Source organism: Phasianus colchicus, chromosome 18 (genome assembly GCF_987193195.1).
Source record: "Phasianus colchicus chromosome 18, bPhaCol1.hap1.1, whole genome shotgun sequence".
NCBI lineage: Eukaryota > Metazoa > Chordata > Aves > Galliformes > Phasianidae > Phasianus > Phasianus colchicus.
This window is the reverse complement of record NC_143453.1, coordinates 3,578,313-3,598,866: the sequence shown is the minus strand read 5'-3', so window position 1 is coordinate 3,598,866 and position 20,554 is coordinate 3,578,313. Positions and strand designations below refer to the sequence as shown.

At 45.5% G+C, this 20,554-nt stretch overlaps 1 protein-coding gene across 5 annotated transcripts in view; it reads left to right on the top strand.

Annotated features, from left to right (window-relative positions):
- Positions 1–20,554, top strand: part of TAOK3 (TAO kinase 3) — a 70,739-nt gene that overhangs the window by 6,855 nt on the left and 43,330 nt on the right. For 2 of the 5 annotated variants that reach the window (XM_031592195.2, XM_031592193.2), the window contains exons 2-3: positions 18,573–18,672; positions 19,906–20,116. In XM_031592195.2, the coding sequence (XP_031448055.1) occupies positions 19,997–20,116 (120 nt within the window). In that variant the 5' untranslated portion in view covers positions 18,573–18,672; positions 19,906–19,996. Of the gene's footprint in view, positions 1–1,261; positions 1,649–3,502; positions 3,675–16,397; positions 16,671–18,572; positions 18,673–19,905; positions 20,117–20,554 lie in introns of those variants that run through there. The other 3 variants (XM_090120947.1, XM_031592194.2, XM_090120948.1) reach the window with 3 other exon arrangements.

Here is a 20,554-nt window from a genome sequence, read left to right as displayed (position 1 = left end):
GAATGGGCCTACAATTAGGAAAGTTTTCTTCAAACAGCCTGTTGTATGTATGGCTCTTTTCAGTAAGCAGTGCAGTGCAGCAGAAACCTTCCCATTGCCAAGCACACACCTGGCTTCCAAAGCCATCCAGGGAGTTTGTGGCAGATGTGTGAAGAAGAAAACACGGCAGTGAAAGGACAGCTGGCTGCTGGTGGCAGGGCCTCCCCATCCACAGGGTGCCTGCAGCTGGTGCTGGTGCAGCTGTGGGTGAGTCTCAAGAGTGCAGAGAGAGGAAGTCGGAGAACTTTCACATTTATGATCTCTGTCTTCCCGCTTGCTTTAAAGAACGGCTTCGTTTGCGTTGCCTTTTGTAAGTTAAGGGCTCCCGGTACGTTCAGCTGAAGGCCAAGCATCTGGATGAAGCTCCCTCTGTCTCGTATGGTTTTGTGTTCCTGCAGCTTGAAAGCTGCACAGGGGCTGGTGAGGCCGTGGCCTTGCAGTTATTGCTCTTATCTTGGCAGCCTGGCATAAGGAACTTCCTAGTGCTGAGTGCCAGCACTGCACAACCACAAGTGTTTGCTGGTGCAGTTAGTTGAGGGGGGTTGTAGGGCATTCTGCCTCCTCTGGTGGAAGGCTGATCTAAGGAAGCTGTTGCAAAGCTCGCGCAGAGCTGTTTTGTGTGGTGTTTGGTTTTTTTTAATTAATAATAAATGAAGTAAAATGGTATTTAAACCTAAGTTTTGGTCCTTGGTGGTTGCTTAGAGGTCTAGGAGCTGCATTTACCTGCAGTATGCCCCTGTGCTCCTGGTGTGTGAGAAGTGGCATCCTTCTGGAAGGGTGATGGAGCTTCATTGCCCAGAACCATCTCCTGGGCAGAGAGAGGTTTGAGTTGTGTTTTTCAGTATTGCAGCACAAATGATTGATGTATGCCACTTTTTCTGCCTTCCCTTCGTCTCAGAGGACAAGCTGGGTGAAGTGGAGGGATTTTTCTGTTTGTAAGTGCATGCTGCCTCTGTGAGCAGGCAGGGCAGAGAGGAGCACATTGCCTTTGCACTGGAAGCTGGCCTTCTGGAGGCCCTTTGCTTCTTTTGTACATCTACTGTGATGTCTGGGACCTCCTTTTAAGAGCAGCGTATCTCCTGCACAGCTGAATTTTACTTCTGTATCAGCCTAGGTTTATTTTTTTTCTCTCCCCCACCCATCATTGCTGCCTTCCCTTTTTATGTTTTTAGGAAAAAAAAAAAAAAAAGTGAAGACTAAATATACCTAAAAGTTGCATGTTCAGGGGGGTTTGGTCTCTGTATGACAGAGCAGTTAGCTAAAGGAGCTCACGTTGTGCAGTAAGCTGGGTCACTTCATGTTTTGTTATTTTTTTAATGAGACATCCGAGTAGAGGGAGCCTCGACTGAAAATTACTGTTCTGATCTGTGAGCAGTCCGAATAGCTTGGGAATTAAGATATTAACTGAAGTTGAGTAAATTGATTTTTATATATGTTTTTCTTGTATGAAGAGCTTTGTGTAACTGCTGGGGCGTGACTTTAAATTCTGGGCAGGACTTTGTGGCTTGGTAGCATCAAGTTCAGCTTCTGATGTTGCAATGAAGAAGGAAGTGAGCATGTGTGTGCATGGGGAGGGGGAGAACAAAGCACTTCTGCCTGGCCACATAAGGTGGGAATTGCAGCTGGCTGGTTATTTTTAGCTTCTAACTCGTTCTGAATGTGAATCTTCTAATCTTCTCTTTTTTTTTTTTTTTTCCCCTCTTTTTTTTCAAACCAGAATGTTTGGTAAATGAGGCTGTCAGTCTGTTTTAAAGATTATTCTTTTCATTTTTAAGCTTTTATAAGCCTCCAAGGCTGCGGGAGTGGGCGTGATGTATTTTGCAAGCATTTCTGTCTGCTGTTAATTTTGCAGGTGTACGTCCATAGCTGTGGACACAAAGCATGGTAGGGACTGCAAGGAAAGGTGGGACCTCACAGATCAGCCTCTGTAGTTGGAAAAGCATGGAAACTTTAGTGAAGGAAAAAAGTCGAAGGAGCGGATCTGGATCTGACTTTGTTCCCTCTTTGCAAAAACATGCAACAATGCAAGTTATAAGGACTTTTTATGGGTAGGAAGGAGAGGTGGAAGATACCATCAGTTTCCACCAGCGTGCTTTCCAGTCACTCACTGTGATAGTGAATCTTTTGTTGGGTTTTTTGTGTGTGCTCATGCTGACCTGAAAAGGGCCATACAGGATGTTTCCATTTCCAGCTCTTCAGCATAATGGATGAATAAACTCACCCTTCCTATGTTGGTTTGTTGCAGTAAGGTGAGCTTTCCTTCCTGGGATCTGCCTCTTTTGCTGTACTGGCCTCGCATACCCAACCTCTGAAAACTCTTCATGCACTATCAGAACACAGATGGAAGAAAATGTTCCAACCATTTTGCTTTAGGGCTTCAGTGTCTTAAAATGTGCTGTTAAAAATAACACTTTTTTTTTTTTTTTTAATGTATTCAGCAATGCTTTCCTGGCTCCATGCCTCTCCCCCTATATTATGTGCCATTAATGCCTACCAAAACTCAGCAGCCCCGAGTCCTGCTGACTTGGGTTTTTTCATGCTGACTGGGATTGGCTGTGGAAGTCTGAAGACAGAGCATGGTTTCCTCTGTCAACACAACAGGTGCATCCTAGGTTGGAGTTTTCCCCCTTATTGCTGAAAGATCTCCTTTCATGTTGATTTTGAAGGATCTGCTGCTCTCACTGTCATTTTCCTCTCCCTCAAGAGCAGTTCATTCACTGAACTAAGTCTGAAGGAAGTACGGGTGCTGAATGATACTGCTGGGCAAGACAGAGGTATGTACAATGGCAGCTAGATTCCTTGTAGCTTTTCCAGAATCTTTGTATAGTAATCAGGGCATATTCCTCTGTTTTCAGAAGCAGTTTAATATTTTATCTTCATTCCTAAATTATATGCCAATTAACGCGTTTACTGAATTGAATCAAGAAACCTCTGGTGGTTCACATGGATATGTTGAACACCAAATTTTGTCTGCTAGTGCATATATACTGTGGCAGCTAATTGAGAAGCTCTGCTGGCTGTGTTAGGACTGCCTTAAACCCACATCCCAAGCGCCCAGAACTTCCAAGGACAGCTGCGTATCAGAAGACAAATCCATTTTTGCTGTGGTGTATGTTTGAATAGCTTCTGAGCACGTTATTGGTTTGCAGTTCATTTTAGTTGTGTTCTGTTTTGCTTGGCGGTCAGAAATGTGCTTGGGCTAAGTGTGGTGCAGTCACTTTTTGTGCTGGTCATCTCATTCCTTGTCCTTAAGCGCGCGCTCTGCCCATGCCTGTTTTGGGAGATAGCACAGCTATCACCAGCTAACACCAGTGAAGGACACTGGTTTCTGTAGCCTTTAACATCTATCAGGTTTGTTTAGCAGCTGACTTGGGTCACGCTTTGAGATTTACAGGGCATCTGGTGGTGTTTTGTCTGTGAGTTTATCTCTCCCTCTCAGTAAGGCCATGCTCTTCTGGGTGGTGCTGATAGCAGCTGCTGGGATGCGGGTGTTTGGGTGCTGATCTGGGATGAGCACTTGGATCCTTTTGCCTTTAGTTGGATGAAAAGGCTGCAGATGGGTGTTTGCCCATATTTGATGACAGAATATTCCGACAGTTCTTATGCGGTGGTGAGGCTTCCTATGGTCTGCTCAGGTACTAATTTTCAGTCTTGGGTCCTCCTAAGTTACAGGCTTGGAAACTATTTCATATTGCTGACATCAATTTCACTGATTGTATGTACTGTATAGCAGTTGGGTAGAGGATATCCACATGGCAAACTGTGGGATAATTGCCTGCTGTGTTATTCTTGGTGTGTCCTGGAAGTGGTCTGGTCTTCTCGGGTAGGGCTCAGATAGCAGTAATGGACATGAAAAATCAGGGCTTGTTGTCACCTGTTGACCAGAGGTATGAATGATGCCCACTGCTGAGAGGTGATGGTCTTTAAAGTGAAGGACTTAGCAAATGACTTCAGTTTGGTTTGTTAAGAATCACTTTGGTGCTTTATGTGTTCTGGAAAAGGGGAAGAGGAGCGGCATAGGAGAGCACTGCTCTCCATAGAACAGTGAAGCTACCTACAAGGCTGCAGTTTTACCCTTTATAAAGAGGAAGATCAGGCAGTGTTGTAGGCACACTTGATATAATATACATAGTTGTGCTTTAGTTTTACACACTTGTATTAGCAGAGTTTTAATACGCGGGTGTCCCTTTACTGGAAGGGGGGAACACAGCTGCTGCCCCCTCCCCATCTGCTGCACTCTGCTGTTGCTTCAGATAATTTGGATTTGGGTTTTTGGAAGTCAGGAGCGACCTGGGATTTGAATGGATTTACATGGGTAGAAATGTTGGTTGTCATATTCAGATTTTGCATCTTTATCCCATCTCTGCAGTACTGATTGCAGCTAGGGACAAGACACTGGGCGTATTAATGGGGTTGTGCTGTCATCTTTTGAGGCTGGTTTGGGATTGAATCAGTGCTGCTTCGCAATTAGAGGCCAGGTTTCTTCTGGAAGGGAAATACTGATATATATTTTACCTCCATCAGAACTGAACCAGCTATATGCTGATGTGATGTGTGCCTGTGCCTTCATTGCTACCAGTTGCACAACCCCCAAATTCACCGTGAGCATTTGCAGAGAGCTCCAGCTCCTACTTCACATCAGGGGATACCTGAAAATCCTCTGATGGAGGGTCTGTTAAGGAAAATACGTCTGTAAAATCACATTCTGATAGTGCTGGGGGGGTTCTGTGTATACTGATGCAGGTGTGTGTTGTAGCAGGTGATGAGGCTGACCACACAACTCATGCTTATAGCACTGATTTCAGACAGAATATGCAACTTCTGCAATGGAATGAATGTTTCCAGTTATTCTTCTGAACTTGCTCTAATACTCCTGATTGCGGTGCCAATTAAACGCTTGTGCTAATATCCAGTGCTCAGCTGTTGACTTCTGACCTAATTGAGGTACTGCTGCTAATTTGTTACAGCAGCATTAAAAACCATCCAGCTGTGGTGCTGTGTGGAGCTAAGCTATGTAGAAATGATGTGCATTTTGGTTTGTGCTCAGTCCTGACTGTGGTTGTACAGGGAGCCCAGACCAGGCTGGGAGTCATTCAGGGTAAACCCTTATTTACTCTTACGGACTGTTATTAGGTGAGCATAGTTTTTTGTGCTCCAAACCTGAAGCTTTTAAAGCATTTTCCAGTCATCAGTGGAACATAGCTGATCTTCTGCAAGCTCCACGTAGCTCAGGGTTAGGGCAGTAACGTTTTGTTCTTGGTGGGTTTTGGAGTTCACTCACTGATAGGTGAGGATGTAACTTCTAGGCATTCGAAAGCAAGATGGAATTTCTCGTGTCCTACTGGATTTTTATCAGTCCTGGTAATTCAAGAAGGCCATCTCATGCTCTCTGATGGAGAGCCTACAGCCTACAGGTAATTCTAGGAGCCCGTGGGCTGATCTGGAAGTGTTATTAGTTTGCTACTAGCACGGAGGTGTTGGAGCTCTTGTTATCAACTTAGAAGACAAAACCAAAAATGTATCTCAGTGCTCCAAGAGTGTATGAACTCTCATGTACCTCTGGGATCCTCCTGTTTCCTTGCAGCTGTGGAATTGTTTTGTCCCCTGTGCTTGTGGTAAATGAGGTAGTGCTTTGGGGTGGGCAGAAACTGGAAGGTCAAAGGGAGCTGAATCCCTCCTTGCTGTAAGGTTGAGGCTGGGGTTGCTGAGATTGGTTGAAGTTTGGGGAAGGGACAGGTTTGGCAGGAGGTGATACGGTTACTGAAGGTACAGGCATGTGCTGTGGGGTGTCAGAGTTCTGCTGGACATTTACTTTCCTCCCTCAAAATGTCCTCAAATTCATTTAATTTATTTAAATTGGTTTATCTATCCCAGCCTCACTTGTTCCTTAATGCATCTTAATGAAATTTATGCTGCCTTCGAATGAATCTGAATGATGTTTTCCCATTCCCACGATGATTTTCCAAATTGCAATCTCTCCTACTTGAAATCTGCAGTCAATATAGCTAATACAATGCCTGTTTATGAAAAGAGGATATTTCTGCTGGTTCGTGTGGGTGTTTGCCCACTCAGATCATTGCTGCAGCCATTGGCTGCCTAACTGGTTCCTAGAAAATAGAGGGGAATTTCGTGCCGTGACTCATCTCCCAAGCAGCAGATGCTACCTGCTGCCAGTGCTTGGATAGCAGCTCCTGCACTCTCCATGCATATAACCCAGTGCTGGGGACTCAAAACTATCTTGGGGATCATCTTAATGATGACACAAATCCCTTACAGGAAGCAGATCCGGGTGCTGCCTTGGAGCTTCTGGGTGGTTGCTATGAGAGGAGCTGACAAGAGCAGTGTCCTTGCCTGCAGGCCGGCTGCTGGGTGCCTGCACAGGGCTGGAGGAAGGCTGCGGTGGTGGCTGTGCGTCAGTGGCACAGCAATGAGGGTGGGGCTGGGGATGTGATGGGCTGTGACCAGCTGGGATGTCTGTGGGGTGTGGGGGGGTGGCAGCTCCTGCTGCCTCGTTGCCACCGAACAGGGGAGCGATGGGAGTGGCTGTCCTGCCAGCTGGGCTTGGGAGATATGAGGCTGTGTCTCATGTGGGGTGAAAAGCAGTCTGCGGTACCTGCACTGTCCTAATAGAACCTGAGTGCTGCTTCAGAGGTGCCTGCTGCTATCAGCGTGGAGGTCTGGGATTCCCGTGTGGGCAGAAGTCTCACTGAAGGCTCCAGAAAACCCCCAGAATGTCACTGGGCTGCTGGAGCATCCAGACCTGCATTCAGTGGGTTGGCTTGCTGTGGGGAGAGCCCAAAGCCTGGGGATGTTTTAGTCTGAGCATGGGGCAGCTGGGCTCTGGGCTGCCCAGTGGGACCCCAAAGGCACGTGGCCATCCGTGCGCTTGCAAGGGTAGGTGCCTTTGGCTGCCCAGCTGCTAATAGTGGCTGCTGTGTTGCGAGGAGCTCAGCTCTTTTGTTTAGAAACACCAGATGAGCAGCATGTGCCTTATCTTGGGCACAGTAAGCACCGTGTTTCTCCGCAGAAGTTTGTTTCTGAGCAAGATGTGGTTCCGTTTGCTCAGCAGTGTCTGTGTGCTGATGGCTTGGAGCTTCTGTGTTGGTTTGCACAAGCTGATTTCTGTGGTCGTTTCGGTGGGATTGCTTTAATTCCCAGGATGCTGAAGTTTGGCTGGGTTAGGGTTGTTCTGCTGCAGTGGGGCTGTTTGTGCACAAGTAGCTGCCATGCTCTGTTGTACTTGTAGATCCCAAAGTGATGATTCCTCAGGAATACAGTGATCAGGCAATCATAAAGCTGGGTGCTTATTTGACACAGAACAGCCCATCCTAACAATTCAGCACAGTTTCTGCACTGGGTTTCTGCCCTTCCAAATAGTAGGAACTGCGTGTAAAATCCAGGGGCTCTTTGCAGATCCCTGTGAGGCCTTTGCTTTACTTCCAGTTATACATATGTACTGGTAAGACCCACAAAGGATATTTTTCTTCCCAGGTTTTCTCACTTCTGTCCCTTTCTTGCAGCAGCAGTGCCCTGCTATGCTCCAGGGACTCCTCCAGGCTCTGGGGCTGATGTGGCCATATGATAAAATATCGAATCAGGAGCTGCTTTGTTCGTGGTGATATGCCCCCATCTATGGCAGAGCTGCTTTCATTCATGGAGATTCTCAGAAAGATGTGCTTACAATTCACTAGTACAAAATAATGGGTCTTCTGAGCTCGCTGCTATTGAGAACTCACACAATAAAAACGTTGTGTGCTGCGGCGATGATGTGACGAGAAACTGTGGAATCATCTCCTAGCATTTCAGGTAGCTTGTAGTTTCTTCCCAGGTAGATATAAAACATTGCCTGAAGAAGGTTAATCTTCTGGCAAAGGTATGGAATTGAATTTCCATAGTTTTGCTGCTAGCATTCCCTTAGGTTCATACCACTCTGGTACCAGATCCACGAAATGCGGCTGTTAATATGTACAGGAGGCACCAAGAGCTACAACAGCCGTTCAGAAGCCGATAATTCCTTCGTTTGTTCGTAGAGCAGGCAGCGTAGCTCTTAAAAGTTTGATCAGATGCCAGTGCCTTCAGTGGCCGCTCTGTTCTGAAACCTTTTTATAGCTGTGCTAACATCTCTGAAGTCTGTTGGACTTAATTAATGTTTAAGGCTCTTGAACAGAAGATGGCATAAAAAGGGAAAACCAAATAGTGTCTTTTCTCAAGGGTCAGCTGTGGGGAACCTTTTCCCAGGAAAATGAACATTTTTCTGTGTGTAAACCTGTTCTGCTGCCTAAAATGAATGCTCTGTGTGGTAGCATCGCAGTTTTTGACCAGTGCTCGTTGTAGGAAAAGGACTTTGGTGCATCTTAATAGGAGGCAGAACTGGAACAAAGTAGCATAAATGAATGACTTCTGATTGAAGTCCAACAACATGGCCTGCAGGGGATGAAACTCTTGGCAAGGAAGATCCTAGTGATGAAAGCCTTACTGGAGCAGTTAAGCTTTAGATAAAAACCTCATGTATTATTTAATCTGCATTTAGGCTTTTTTTTCGCCTGGTTAAAAAGGTAACAAGTAGGGCACTGAGATCCTATCACTGAATGAGCTTCAGATGCTGTATTCAGCCAAAAAAACATCTTGGCTTCCAAGGAGGAGCTTAATGCCTTAATGGCACCTTGATACCTTTTGCTTCTGTTCTCTGCTCCAGCTCCTCTCGGAGGGGAGGGGTGAGGGCAGCCTCGCTTTATGGCTTTTCCTATTTTGTTTCATGCATCATTACCCCTTATGCTCATCTCGTGTGTAGGCTGCCTTTATTTTTGGCATACCTTCACGTTGCTGCCTTCCCCTACATCTGATACTTTCAATTCTTTTCTGCTGCCTTTTTTCCTGCAGCTGATGCGGGATGCTGTGCTCGGGCCACGCAACATCTCTGATCCTTGGTTCTGCTGTGACATTGGTACTCCTGGCATGGCTTTCTGCCATTGTATCCAAGCATCCCAATGCTCCGTTTGCCTTTCTGCCTCTGCACACTGAGCAGATGTTCTCACAGCGCTCTGCAGCAAGCCCCAGGTCTTTTTCATGTGTGCTTACAATTAATGTAAAATTCAGCCGTGTGCGTGAGGAGCTGGAAATATTACTGTGTGCTACCCTACTTTTCATAACATGCATTTCATCAGTTCTGCTTTGGATTTCACTTCAGCCTGAGCTGCATGACATGGACCTGGCTGTGTTCTTAATGTGACCTCATCACCTCAGCTATGAGCAAGTGTTATCTGTGAGTTAAGTGTCTGCAACCCGCCCGGTGTTGTTAAGTTTCATAAATGCAAGTCTGTGATGTTGCTCAAGATGCCTTCCCCAAAATACTCGCCAGCAAAATGGTTATTTTGGTGACAATTCATAATAGCAAGTTATAATTAGAGCAAAAATAACAGTCCTGTTTTATGGCTGTTTCTAAGCTGTCTCTTCTTCCTATCTGGTAAGTCTGGATTTCGTGGCTGCTTAACCGTTGTGATGCACGTTTCTGCATAGGCAGCCCATTCCTTGGGTGCTGCTGACACTGAAGTAAAGCTATTTCTGAATTATTCTTTGGAGTACGGTTCCTCTTTCATTCTTTTCTATCCTTCATGTTACATTTTCTCGTTTATTTAAGTCTCTGTTCCCTCCTGCCCCAAATGTCATATTGCTGCTGTCCCAGGACACCCTTACCCAGAGCTCCTTTGCCCCTGCAGCCTCCTGCTGTAATGTGATGTGATTGAGGCATTCCCATACAAGCTGCGTGAGCCTTTGGTAACTCCTGGCCCTCTTTTCAGCATAGCTTTCATTCATTGCTTCTGTAGGTTTTCAGATGCTGCAACAAGAGAATGTAATTAAGGCTTTGAGAGTAGCTCTTGCTATCGAGATCCTTGGTGTCTACTGGGACATCAGTTCCTTGTTACTGGAAATCACAGCGAACAGAAATGCACTCATGTTCTTGCTAAAAGCCTTTCGTGGCCAGAGGGACGGTTCCCTGACTGCACTGTTAGGGCTGTAGCTCCTGGCACAGCCTGCTGAGCAGTGCTGCATCTCCTAAGTGTGCCGTTGCCATAGGGATCTGCCTTCCCTCCTCCTAAAAGGACTGCTGGCTCCTGGTGCCAGGTCAGCTTCCCTGCAAGGAGTGCTTATAGTGTCCATTACTGTCTCCTGCTCTGATCATCCCAGACCCCACTACAGGCTGCAAACTGGTGTCATTCCATAGGCTTTGCTTTCCCAAATCTGCTCTGTGAGTTTGAGAAGCCAGGATTTCTGATGGCAGCAACTTGAAGGAGTTGCTGTACCCTTGTGCCTTGTACTCTAGCAACACAATTGTTTCCTTTGTTTGCTGGTTAAGTACACTGAATTAGCAGAAGGTGGTAACTGTATACTAATTATAGGAAAAGATTCTAATTACAGACTGTAACAGCACTGAGTGTCCGATATCCCAGAACCTCTTCATGGAGAGGAAACTGAGTGTTGGCTTTGGGGTGAGGTATTCAGTTCCTTGTGCTGTGATGAGTTGCCTAAAATTGCTTTTCTTAGCACAGAAACAGGCTGGAGCCTTCAGTAGAGATGCTTCTGTGGTTCCCTTTGAGTTTTTTGGGAGTGATTCCTTCTCCTGCCCGTCTGCTTCTGTTTGCAGGGCTGGATGTGGAACAGGGCTGGGAAACAAACATGGTCAGAAAGGTCTCTGCTCTGGCTGGGTTACTGCCTGCCTCAGCCTCTGGGTGCTGCTGCCATGGGGGGCTGCTGCCATTCACCAAACACAGATACATCTGTCTTCAAGTCCTCGGTATCATCAGGCCTTGCTGAATTCACATGGAGGTATTAAAGCATGACAGGCACAGATGGGCACATGGTACAGTTAAGTTACAAGGTGCGTTTTATCTGGATTAGTCAAAGCTGCTTAAATGGCTGCAGAGCTGTGCTCTGTGCGGCAGGACAGCCGCATTGCCATCAGCTGCAGGGCCAGGAGGCGGGTTGGGATGTCAGGAACATGCATTAAATGTCTTGGATCTGGGTGAATATATGGTAGGTTAGTTCAGCTGAGAGCATGGCTCAGACAGGAAGCAGCACAAAATGACATCATTCACTTTTGGTGATATGGCCAAGTGCCATCACATCACTCAGTGGCAAGTTCCTAAACCTGGAGAGGGCTCTGGCTAGCAGCAAGACCTACGATCACAGATTCACACTCAGTTTCTGTGCTCTTTGGGTGATCTTACATGGTTTTTTTTTCTCGTGTTATCAGCCTCAGTGTTTTATCAAGTGCACAGTATGGCAAAGCTTCACTTCTTTGTGTTGAGGAAAGGCAGTGCAGTGTCTTCTGCCTCTTACCAGATGTTCATCTGGTGCTCTTCTCATAGAGGTTCATAGAGCCATAGAGTGGTTAAGCACTCCCTCCTTGCCTGCATGCAGTTATTACATGTGGTGACATTTTGGACATTAGACATCCATATTTTGCTCCTATGTGTGTCTTTATTAGTAGCACATAAAAAATGCATGTGCTAGAAAAGAATAAACTTAGAAAGCCGGTGGGTAAGTCATGTAATATTAATAACTGATTCTGTCTTGGCTGATACATGCTAGAGTAAATTTGTCTTCTTTTAATACTAGGCTCCTCGGGTGTAATTGAATTTTTATGGTTTTTTTTTTTCCTAAAGAAACTTTTTCCTGTTCAATTCCATTTGTGAAGCAAGCACCGAGCACCTGGGTGAAACAGATGTAGCCAGTCTTTAATGATGCCAGCATGGAAAAAGATTCCTTTTCTGTATGTCAGTGGTTGCATTTGTGCCTGTAAATAGGTCAGACAGTGATGTGCTGGAGTAGAGCAGAGGCACCGAGGGCAGACTGCACTAAAAAGATGGGCTGAGGCAGTCAGGCTGTTTCCTAAAGCGCTATCACAGGCTGGCATGGAGGGAGCAGGAAGGAAGGGGCTGTGAAAGGAGAAGTGTGGGGCAGGGAGGGATTCATGGGACCGGGAGCCCCATGGAAATGGGTAGAGGGCTGCCAGTGGGGCCTCCTGCACCCCTTCTCCACTGGAACAGGTTGCCCAAGGAGGCTGTGGATGCCCCATCCCTGCAGGCATTCAAGGCCAGGCTGGATGTGGCTCTGGGCAGCCTGGTCTGCTGGTTGGTAACCTGCACATAGCAGGGCTTGAAACGAGATGATCATTGTGGTCCTTTTCAACCCAGACCATTCTATGATTCCAGGCAGCATAAAGTCACTGTTCCATAGCATAACTGCACGTGAACCTCACCGAGCTGAACCAAGCTGCTCTCTTCAGGTCTCAACGTGCCCCCAAAGCTGGGGTGACGATGAGCAGTGTTAGAGTGGGTAGGAGTTTTAGCCATGTGCCAGGCTGCAGAGAGATGGAGCTGGGAGCAGGCAGCAGGATGCCCGTGGTGCTGGGAGCAGTTGGCAGAGCTGATTGCACGTGGGTGGGGACGGATCTGCCCAGCTCTGCCTTCTCTGATGGTGTAGTGGCCAAAATATAAACTTCTTTAAAATACCTAAAATAGCTGTCAGCCACAAAATGGATGCAGTTTTGGAAGCCCTGACATTAATAGGTAGGAAATTCTGAGTGTGCTTTCATAAACAAATGTGATGACTTATTTGTGCCTCTCAGGAGCACGCAGCATAGCAGCCATGAATTTGTGACTGTCTGGAGCTGCCTGGCTTGTCAGTGATGTGATAAAGAGGCTGATAAAATGCTGCTAGAAGTCTGATGAATAGAAGGAGGCAGCTTCCTTAGTTTCATGATCCATATGTGATGAAATTTTGATGTTGGGAGCGAGAAGCCTTTTTCTTAGTATGTAAATGCTAGTAATAGCAGTGTTACAAATGGAGCTAGGTTTCCTCTAAAACAGCTTAACCAGAGGAAAAAGAAATTCACTAAAGTATTCATCATACGTATTTACAGTGGGACTTGCAATTTACTCATTTAATTTCATATCCCAGGGCCACTGCACACAGTGATTGCCATTGTCAGTAAAAGTACTGAATCATTTTTTATTAGTGTGAGTAATCTCTATTAGTGTGAGTTAACTCGGAATGATCCACATGTCAGCACTGGAGGTTGCTGAATCCAAGTCTGGATGTGCCAGGATGCCACTCAAAGTGGCTGAATGCTTGGCAAAGGGAAGCTCTTGTGTTTTTTTCCTAGGACCTGAACCTTTTGGAAAGAGGAGCAGTGTTTGAGGGGCTGCTGCTGACCGTGGCTGGGGATTGCTGATGTTGCAGTTCTGGCCCCGTTATCCACTTTCCTTGCAGGTAGAGTAGAATCACTTGCAGACTGGACGCAGCAGAGGATTGGCTGCTTCTCTCCAGAGTGAAACCTTCTCTGACAAGCGTGGAATCGGTGATTAATTTAAGCAAACAAAAGCTGTAGTACAGCTGCTTTTTGTGTACGCTGTGAGAAAACTTTAAATAACCAGCTTGCATACCAGATCCGTGTCGTAGTGTTTTACACATTAAAATAAGCCAAATACTAATAAACTAGAATCAGCATGCGTTGCTTTCGTTTGCATAATAGTGGCTGTAAAAGTGAAGTATTCTTAGCAATCGAAGAAATGACACTGAAGAGCTTAAAATACAGCTTTCAAGAGGGTTTTTTTTTTTCTTCTCAGAATTATTAGGCTGCACTTGAAATAACTCAGGACTTCAGTAACGTGAAGGTGGTACAGCTCTGCCAGCGCATGCAGTGTGACTGAATCACCTTCTCTAAATGGAATCAGAAAACTTTTTCCTTTTATAGCATGACGACAGCTGGGGCTCCTTATCATAGCTATGCGTCAGGATCTGGGTAGGTTAAAAGTTGTTTCACTTTCCTGCACTGCAGAGAAGCCTTGATGCTGGTCTTCCTTCCTTTAGGAGCGCTCTGAAGAAGCTACGTGATGGGAAGGCTTTGAGTGGAGGGCTTCACTTGGAGTTTTGCCACCAACTTAAAGCTTGTAACCTCTATTAGTCCCCCGTTCCCTTCAGTCTGTGTGTGTGTGACTGTAGTTGTGCTGGAGGTGTCTGCTGCAGATTCTCACTGCAAACCCAGGCACCTGTTTCCACAGCACTGAGGGCTCTCCATCCATCGTTGTCTGTGCATAAGTGAAGAAAATAGCTTTAATACATTGCAGAAGCATTGGGTGGGGTGTTTGAGCATGGCCACGCTAGCCAGAAATAGCAATTAAATGGATAAAGGGCTCATACTTCAAAAAATATATATTTTTGGTGTCTGTGTGTGTGAGTGAATTGAATGTGTGCCTGCTCTGAGGCAGGTCTCTGCTTTGGGACAGTTTTTACCAGCAGCTTTTGAGCTTGTCTGAGAATTCCTTTCTTAGTTCCATCCTCCAGATTTTTGGAGGGACCGCATTGAAGAAAGGGGAGGTGTTGGGGTGTTGGAACTCTGCTGGGCAGGTCACTGGTTGGTCAAGGGGCTTCAGTAATTTTGATAAAGAAATGTCCTCACAGTGCGTGGTGGTGGTTACACAATATGGGCACACAACTATAACCTCTCTGTTGTTGCTTTAGCACTTGGAGGTCATAACTGGTAGAGAGAAGAGAATCTTTGTGCAAGTCTGCATGACAACCAAAAGCAGTAACGCCTGTGTTTGAAGTGGAAGGGCTGCCTGTGTTTGAGGACACTTTGCTTTTCAAAACCATTGGAAAAAAAGGAGTGTGTTGCAGTAGTGCTTTGAGGGGGGGCTGTGCTTTGGCTGGGCTGTGCTCCTGAGGGTGGATTTGGGGGATGGGGAGGCAAGCTACTCCAGGCTGAATTGCTAAAGCGGTCAAGGGACAATCATAGAATCATTAAAGTTAGAAAAGACCTCTAAGATCATCAAATCCAGTTGTCAGCCCACCATTATCGTGACCAGTGAACCATGTCCTGCAGTGCCACACTGGAGAGGGACATCAGAGAGGTTCTGGTGACATTCAAGGAGACACGAGGCTGTCCTAAAGGGCCACTGGATGTCCCAGGACGTTGGAACATCTGAGAGGCTCCAGGGGCATTCCATTAGATGTGGGAACACAGGGGTGTCCAAAGAGACACAAGAACATAATGAGCCATAGGCAGGTCTGAGGAGCTCTGGGGACACCCAAGTGTTTGCATGGACACCTAAGGGCCACCAGGGATGTCCAGAGAGACATGGGGCAATCTGAGGGCTTCCTGTGCCTTCTTGCCTCATTGCTTGAAGGATGAGTGGTCCAGCCTTTATAGCTCTCAGTGCACTTCTTCAGCACCTTGCTTCGTGCTGGTTGACTGGGGCATCTCCCATGAAGGAGATGTTAAAGCAGCTGGTGATTTTTGCCTTTCCCCAAGCAGAGGTGGCCAGGCATGCCTGGCATGCAGTGGTTTCCCCTTGGAACAAACCCAGCTGTTAGCAGAGGTTGGCCCCTGGGCTGTGCCCAATGTCCCCACCAACAGCTGGCTTGTTCAGGGCTTCTGCCTTGGCTGTGGGTTGTGGGCAGGCTCTGTGTAGGATTTGCCTGTTCTGATACAAGAGCCAGTTCAGTGACGATATACTTGGGGTGATTATAGGCCTTTAAAAATCAGTTTGCTTTCTAGAACAGCTTTCTGACAGGAAACAACAGCAATAAAAACCAACTGGTAAACCCCTTGTTGCTGCAGCTTGTCCTTTCCCCATTACCTGCCTGTGTGCCACTTCCCTGTTACCCTGCCAGGAAGCTGAGAGAGGCACTTTGTGTTAGGTGTTTTTCCTTGGGTGTTGCATTGGCTGTTCTAATGGACAGGAAGGCTGTTTTTCTCCCAGGAAGCCAATGCAGTGGAAATGGGGATGCTCAGGGCAGTGCTTCACTCAAGCTTGCATGTAAGCATATCAGATGTATAAAAAATTTGGAGTGATCACAATATTGGTGTGCATGAAAAAGGTGCCAAAAACCCATTGTTTGCAGGTTATCCTATGTTACTAGATAATAATAATATAATGTTATTATTGGATGCTCTTTAAAAACTCCAGTATCTTGATGCTATTTCCCTTTGTTCTGTGCTGATTTGACTGGGCTCAGGAAGCTGCTCAGATCTGGGGCACTAATGAATGATACTCTGCCCAACTTGCACGTCAGCAGACCATTATAAACACTGGTGTGGTTGGCTAAGGTTCAAGTCAGTCAGTGTTCTGTGGCTGACTGCATGAATGTCACAGAAGCATTGTCCAAGTGGCACATTGTGTGATATAGGATGTAATTTCCTGATTTTTTTTCCCCTGTTCCCCAATCAAGAATTTAACCCAGTTGCTATCAGTGCAGCAATCATACCACGTTTCATTAGACAGTCTTTGCTTAGAGGAACAGGTTGCCCAAGGAGGCTGTGGATGCCCCATCCCTGCAGGCATTCAAGGCCAGGCTGGATGTGGCTCTGGGCAGCCTGGTCTGCTGGTTGGTGACCTGCACATAGCAGGGGGGTTGAAACTGGATGATCATTGTGGTCCTTTGCAACCCAGACCATTCTTTGATTCTATTATCTTCACATATCATAGTGTCGTCCCTAATGCTGCATTTACTCTCCAGTTCCTCCTGCCTCTCCAGCCCAGAACAGCATTCCAGAAACAGAGCATGAGCAGCGTGTCCCCAAAGGCTGAGCATTCCACCAGCTGGTGACTGAGAGCTGCAATTTGGAGGTAGGCAGTTGGAGGCATTGCCAGGCGCCCTCGTCTGACCCCAGTGCTGCTCACACACTCTCAGAAAATCTTGAGTCACCTGTCACATCCATAAGTCATCGCCCATATGACTAATGCTATTTTCATTTGAAGGCTTTGGAACATGCAGTCTCAAAGGCAGATTCCCATGTGCCTTTGGAAGGATGAGAAGTAGGAATCAGGCTTACAATAGAAATTGTTTCTTGATGCATTAAATAAGTAGCTCAGCAACCGAAACAACTTGCTTATATGGACGAAACCTTGAACTTGAGTAATTTCTGTTGATGGCATTCAGCTGCTGTAATGCCCTGAAGAATTAAGCCAGGCACTATTTAAACTGTCTTTCCTTTAATCTTTCCATGTCTGGAAGGGAGTTTTAATACAAAGGATTTGCAGCTTTGCCAGCTTACCACCCAGCCTGTGATTTGTATCTTTCCTGACCATACTTTGTGCCCTGCTGTGGTGCCATGCCAATCCCCAGCACTCAGTTTGCTCTTGGCAGCACTTGGCATCCCAGGCTTTGCTGATGGCCATTACTGGAAATTCATAGTCCTGCTAAGAAGGTTTGCACATCACACAGCCTCACCGTGCACATCTGTCCCAGTTAGAATGGCATTCTGACCTAGAGCTTAGCTTGAGGTGTTGGCATAATGGGGATGGGTTGGGGTTGAATTTGGTGATCTTAGAGGTCTTTCCCAGCTTTAGTCAAGACATTTTAAATCCCAATTTCCTTTTGAGTATTAGAGCTGCACTGATTTTGTTTATGGTGCTGTTCCTTTGAGTAGAGATGGATAAATGCTTTTCTTCCCTGGTTTGTTTTCTGTTGTTCTAAAGCCAAAGATTTTTCACTTGGTTGGAGAGTGCCAGACCTGAAATACTGCATTCTTTGCCCATGTGTGCAGGTATGTGGTAAATATAGCACCTCTGGGTGAGGCCAGTCAGCTGGGGATGAATAATCATTTCATTCATCTGCCTTCTGTCATTAGTTTATCCCCGGTAGATAACAGGAATTCAAAGGAAGATATCACAGATTGGCTGAAACATTACAGATCCTTTTTCTGAAGCTCCTTGAGTTACTTCAAAACTCAGTAGCAGTGCACTGTCATTGAGAACAGTAGGCAGAAATGGTGGGTTTGGCAACGTAACGACAAGCAGGAGGTCTCCTGTGCAGATGTTGTTTCCTAATAACCAAGAAGATGCATTAGTTTCTTATCACTAATTCAGGTAAGTATTACTGTACATATTGTGATAAGGCTGTAGGTATCTGAAGGCAAGTGTTTGACCTGACCCCGAGGATGGTTGGGTGTTGTTGCACTTGGTTGTGTCTTCTGCTATGAGTGGTCTGGGCCTGATGGAAGTGTTGGGTCTGACTGGTTGTCCTCTTTTTATTTTATTTTATTTTATTTATTTTTTGGCCTTGCTCATTCTCTTGCTGATGGCATCCGATGGTGTCTGATATATCGATGTCTAGGACTTCAAGGTTTCGTGTGTTGTCAGGTTTAGCACACTGAATTCAGTGCCAGCCTTAGCCTTGTGAGCTTTGTCCTTTTATGAAGGCCATCTGAAAAATGTGCTCTGAGAACAGACTTCCAAACAAGCTTGAGAACCTTGACAAAAATCAAAGAATTTGGCACTTAATCTAATTTCCTGCGTCCTGCCCTTTGATATACAAACATGCCAAATGTTATTGAGCACAAGAATAGAGCCTCTTCACCTAAAGAGGGATGGTTGTATTTATGGGTGGTAGCATCTCCCTTTACTGCACGTTCAAATGATCCCTTCATAGCGGATGGACTTTCCTAGATGTCGTGTTTTCATGTATTAAAATGAGGCACTGGATTGAAATACTTCACTTTAAATGCTGATAATTGCTTTTCTTTGCAGAATATTGGGAGTGCACAGGATTTGGGGAGACGGGAGCATGCAACAATGCTGCTGAAAGGAATCTGAGCCACAGAGCATGCTTTGTGCCACAGTTACCCAGGTATGCTTCAGCACAGTGCTCAGAGCACCTCTAATGAGCCACAGTTGGCTGTGCTTGTTGCTCCATTACTTGTCATCCTGAGCCAAGGGGAACGTCTCAGCCTTAGACCAAAATTATGCTCTGCTTTCATCCTTGCTCTGTCTGGGTGGTGTTTGCAGTTTGAAATCTTTCAGAGCCTTTAACATATATTTTAATTTAATCTGGTTGCTATATTTCAGCTAGTCTTTCTTCAAATATTATACTGATTTGTGGTGTGAAGCAGGCAGAGCACTTTAGTGTTTATTTTCATGTGTATTTTTGTTGATGCACTGAGAAGATGTGGTGTCAATAAGCCAGGTACTGAACTACATATGGGGAAGTTGGGTTTTGAGATTTGCTCCAGACTGCTGTTAGGAACTGCTGCAGTTAATCTGCTGGGCTTCAGAAGGCCAAAGCTGAGCAGAGGCATCCATCATTCCTCTGTACACCAGCGGTGAGGAACCAATGCAAGTTTTTCAGGGTGTTTTTATGATGAGCATGGAACTTTGTAGTGTTTTGCTTTTTGCAGGTTTAATATTGAAAATCTTCATTTAAGTGCAGCCCAGTTCCATGATTCTAATTACATGCTTGTGCTAAATAAGGTGTTAAAGGTGTGAATACCTGCCTTGCAGGATGGAGTCTGGGAGCTTTCAAAAGCAGATCTGTGATAGAAGTTCTGGCACTCACAGAGTTACAAAAACCAATAGGACTGGCTGTCTTAGAGCACTGAAAACTTAAAATAATATATATTTAACACAAAACAAAACCCCACACTCACATGATTGTGAAGTGTTTCTGTGGAATAGAAGCTAACTGTTCTTTTAGCACCAGCTGGCAAGTGGGAGTAGAGAAACAAAGCAAACAACCAGCAGAGAAAAGCAGGAGGAACAATAGTGATAGTCTGAAAAGTGACACATTAGGAGAGCAGCATGAAGAATAAGCAACTTGTGTCACAGGATGTTGTGCATGGCAACAGGACTTTTGTCTTCAAGTGGACTTTAGTGTAACTGTAGCACTTGCTTCCTGTATGAGATAGAGCTGTTGCACTCTGAATGCATTTTAATTTCTCCATCTAAATTGGCCTAATAATTAAAAAGAATTTGCTGAAGGAAACGATAGCGAAGTCTGTTGCTCCTGAAAGTGCTTCCTCTTGTTTTGCTGTCATAGAAACACGTGGAAAGGAAAGAGATTTGAAGACGAATTTTTTTTTACCAGGTGCTGAATGCTGTCTACAAACTACTTTGTCGATGAAGGAAGAAACTGATTGGGAACTGAAGGCGCCAACTAGTTCATAATCCTGTTCAACATGCGCAAAGGGGTGCCAAAGGACCCAGAAATAGCTGACCTGTTCTACAAAGATGATCCTGAAGAAATATTTGTGGGTTTACATGAAATCGGACACGGAAGTTTTGGAGCGGTTTACTTTGTAAGTACGATTCTTTCCTCTTTTTTGGAAGATAAAACCATGCTAAGGTTTTCAAGGAACATCCTTTCAGCTCTTAGTGCTTTGTGTGTATGAGTTTGTTTGTTACACAGCTTGGAAATAAGTGTCTCCAGAGCACTCCTGAGCTCTTTCCTGTTGCAGCTGTATTTATAGTATATATATATATATAGGCAGCTAACTACAGGCATAACACATCCAACCATACAGGTTGAGTGCATGGTACCTGGTGCTGTCAGATGCTGAAAGTTGAATCAAGGCAGTTGGAAATAAATTGGTCAGACTGGAATTTCAAGACACACTGCTTGGTGCTTGTAAATCATTGCAAATAAATGTATCTAGTGAATTAATGATTCAAAGTGCTTTTAGAGTTGAAAGCTAATTCTATTAGTGAATTGTGCTTGTTGCTGTTTGAGTAAAGAT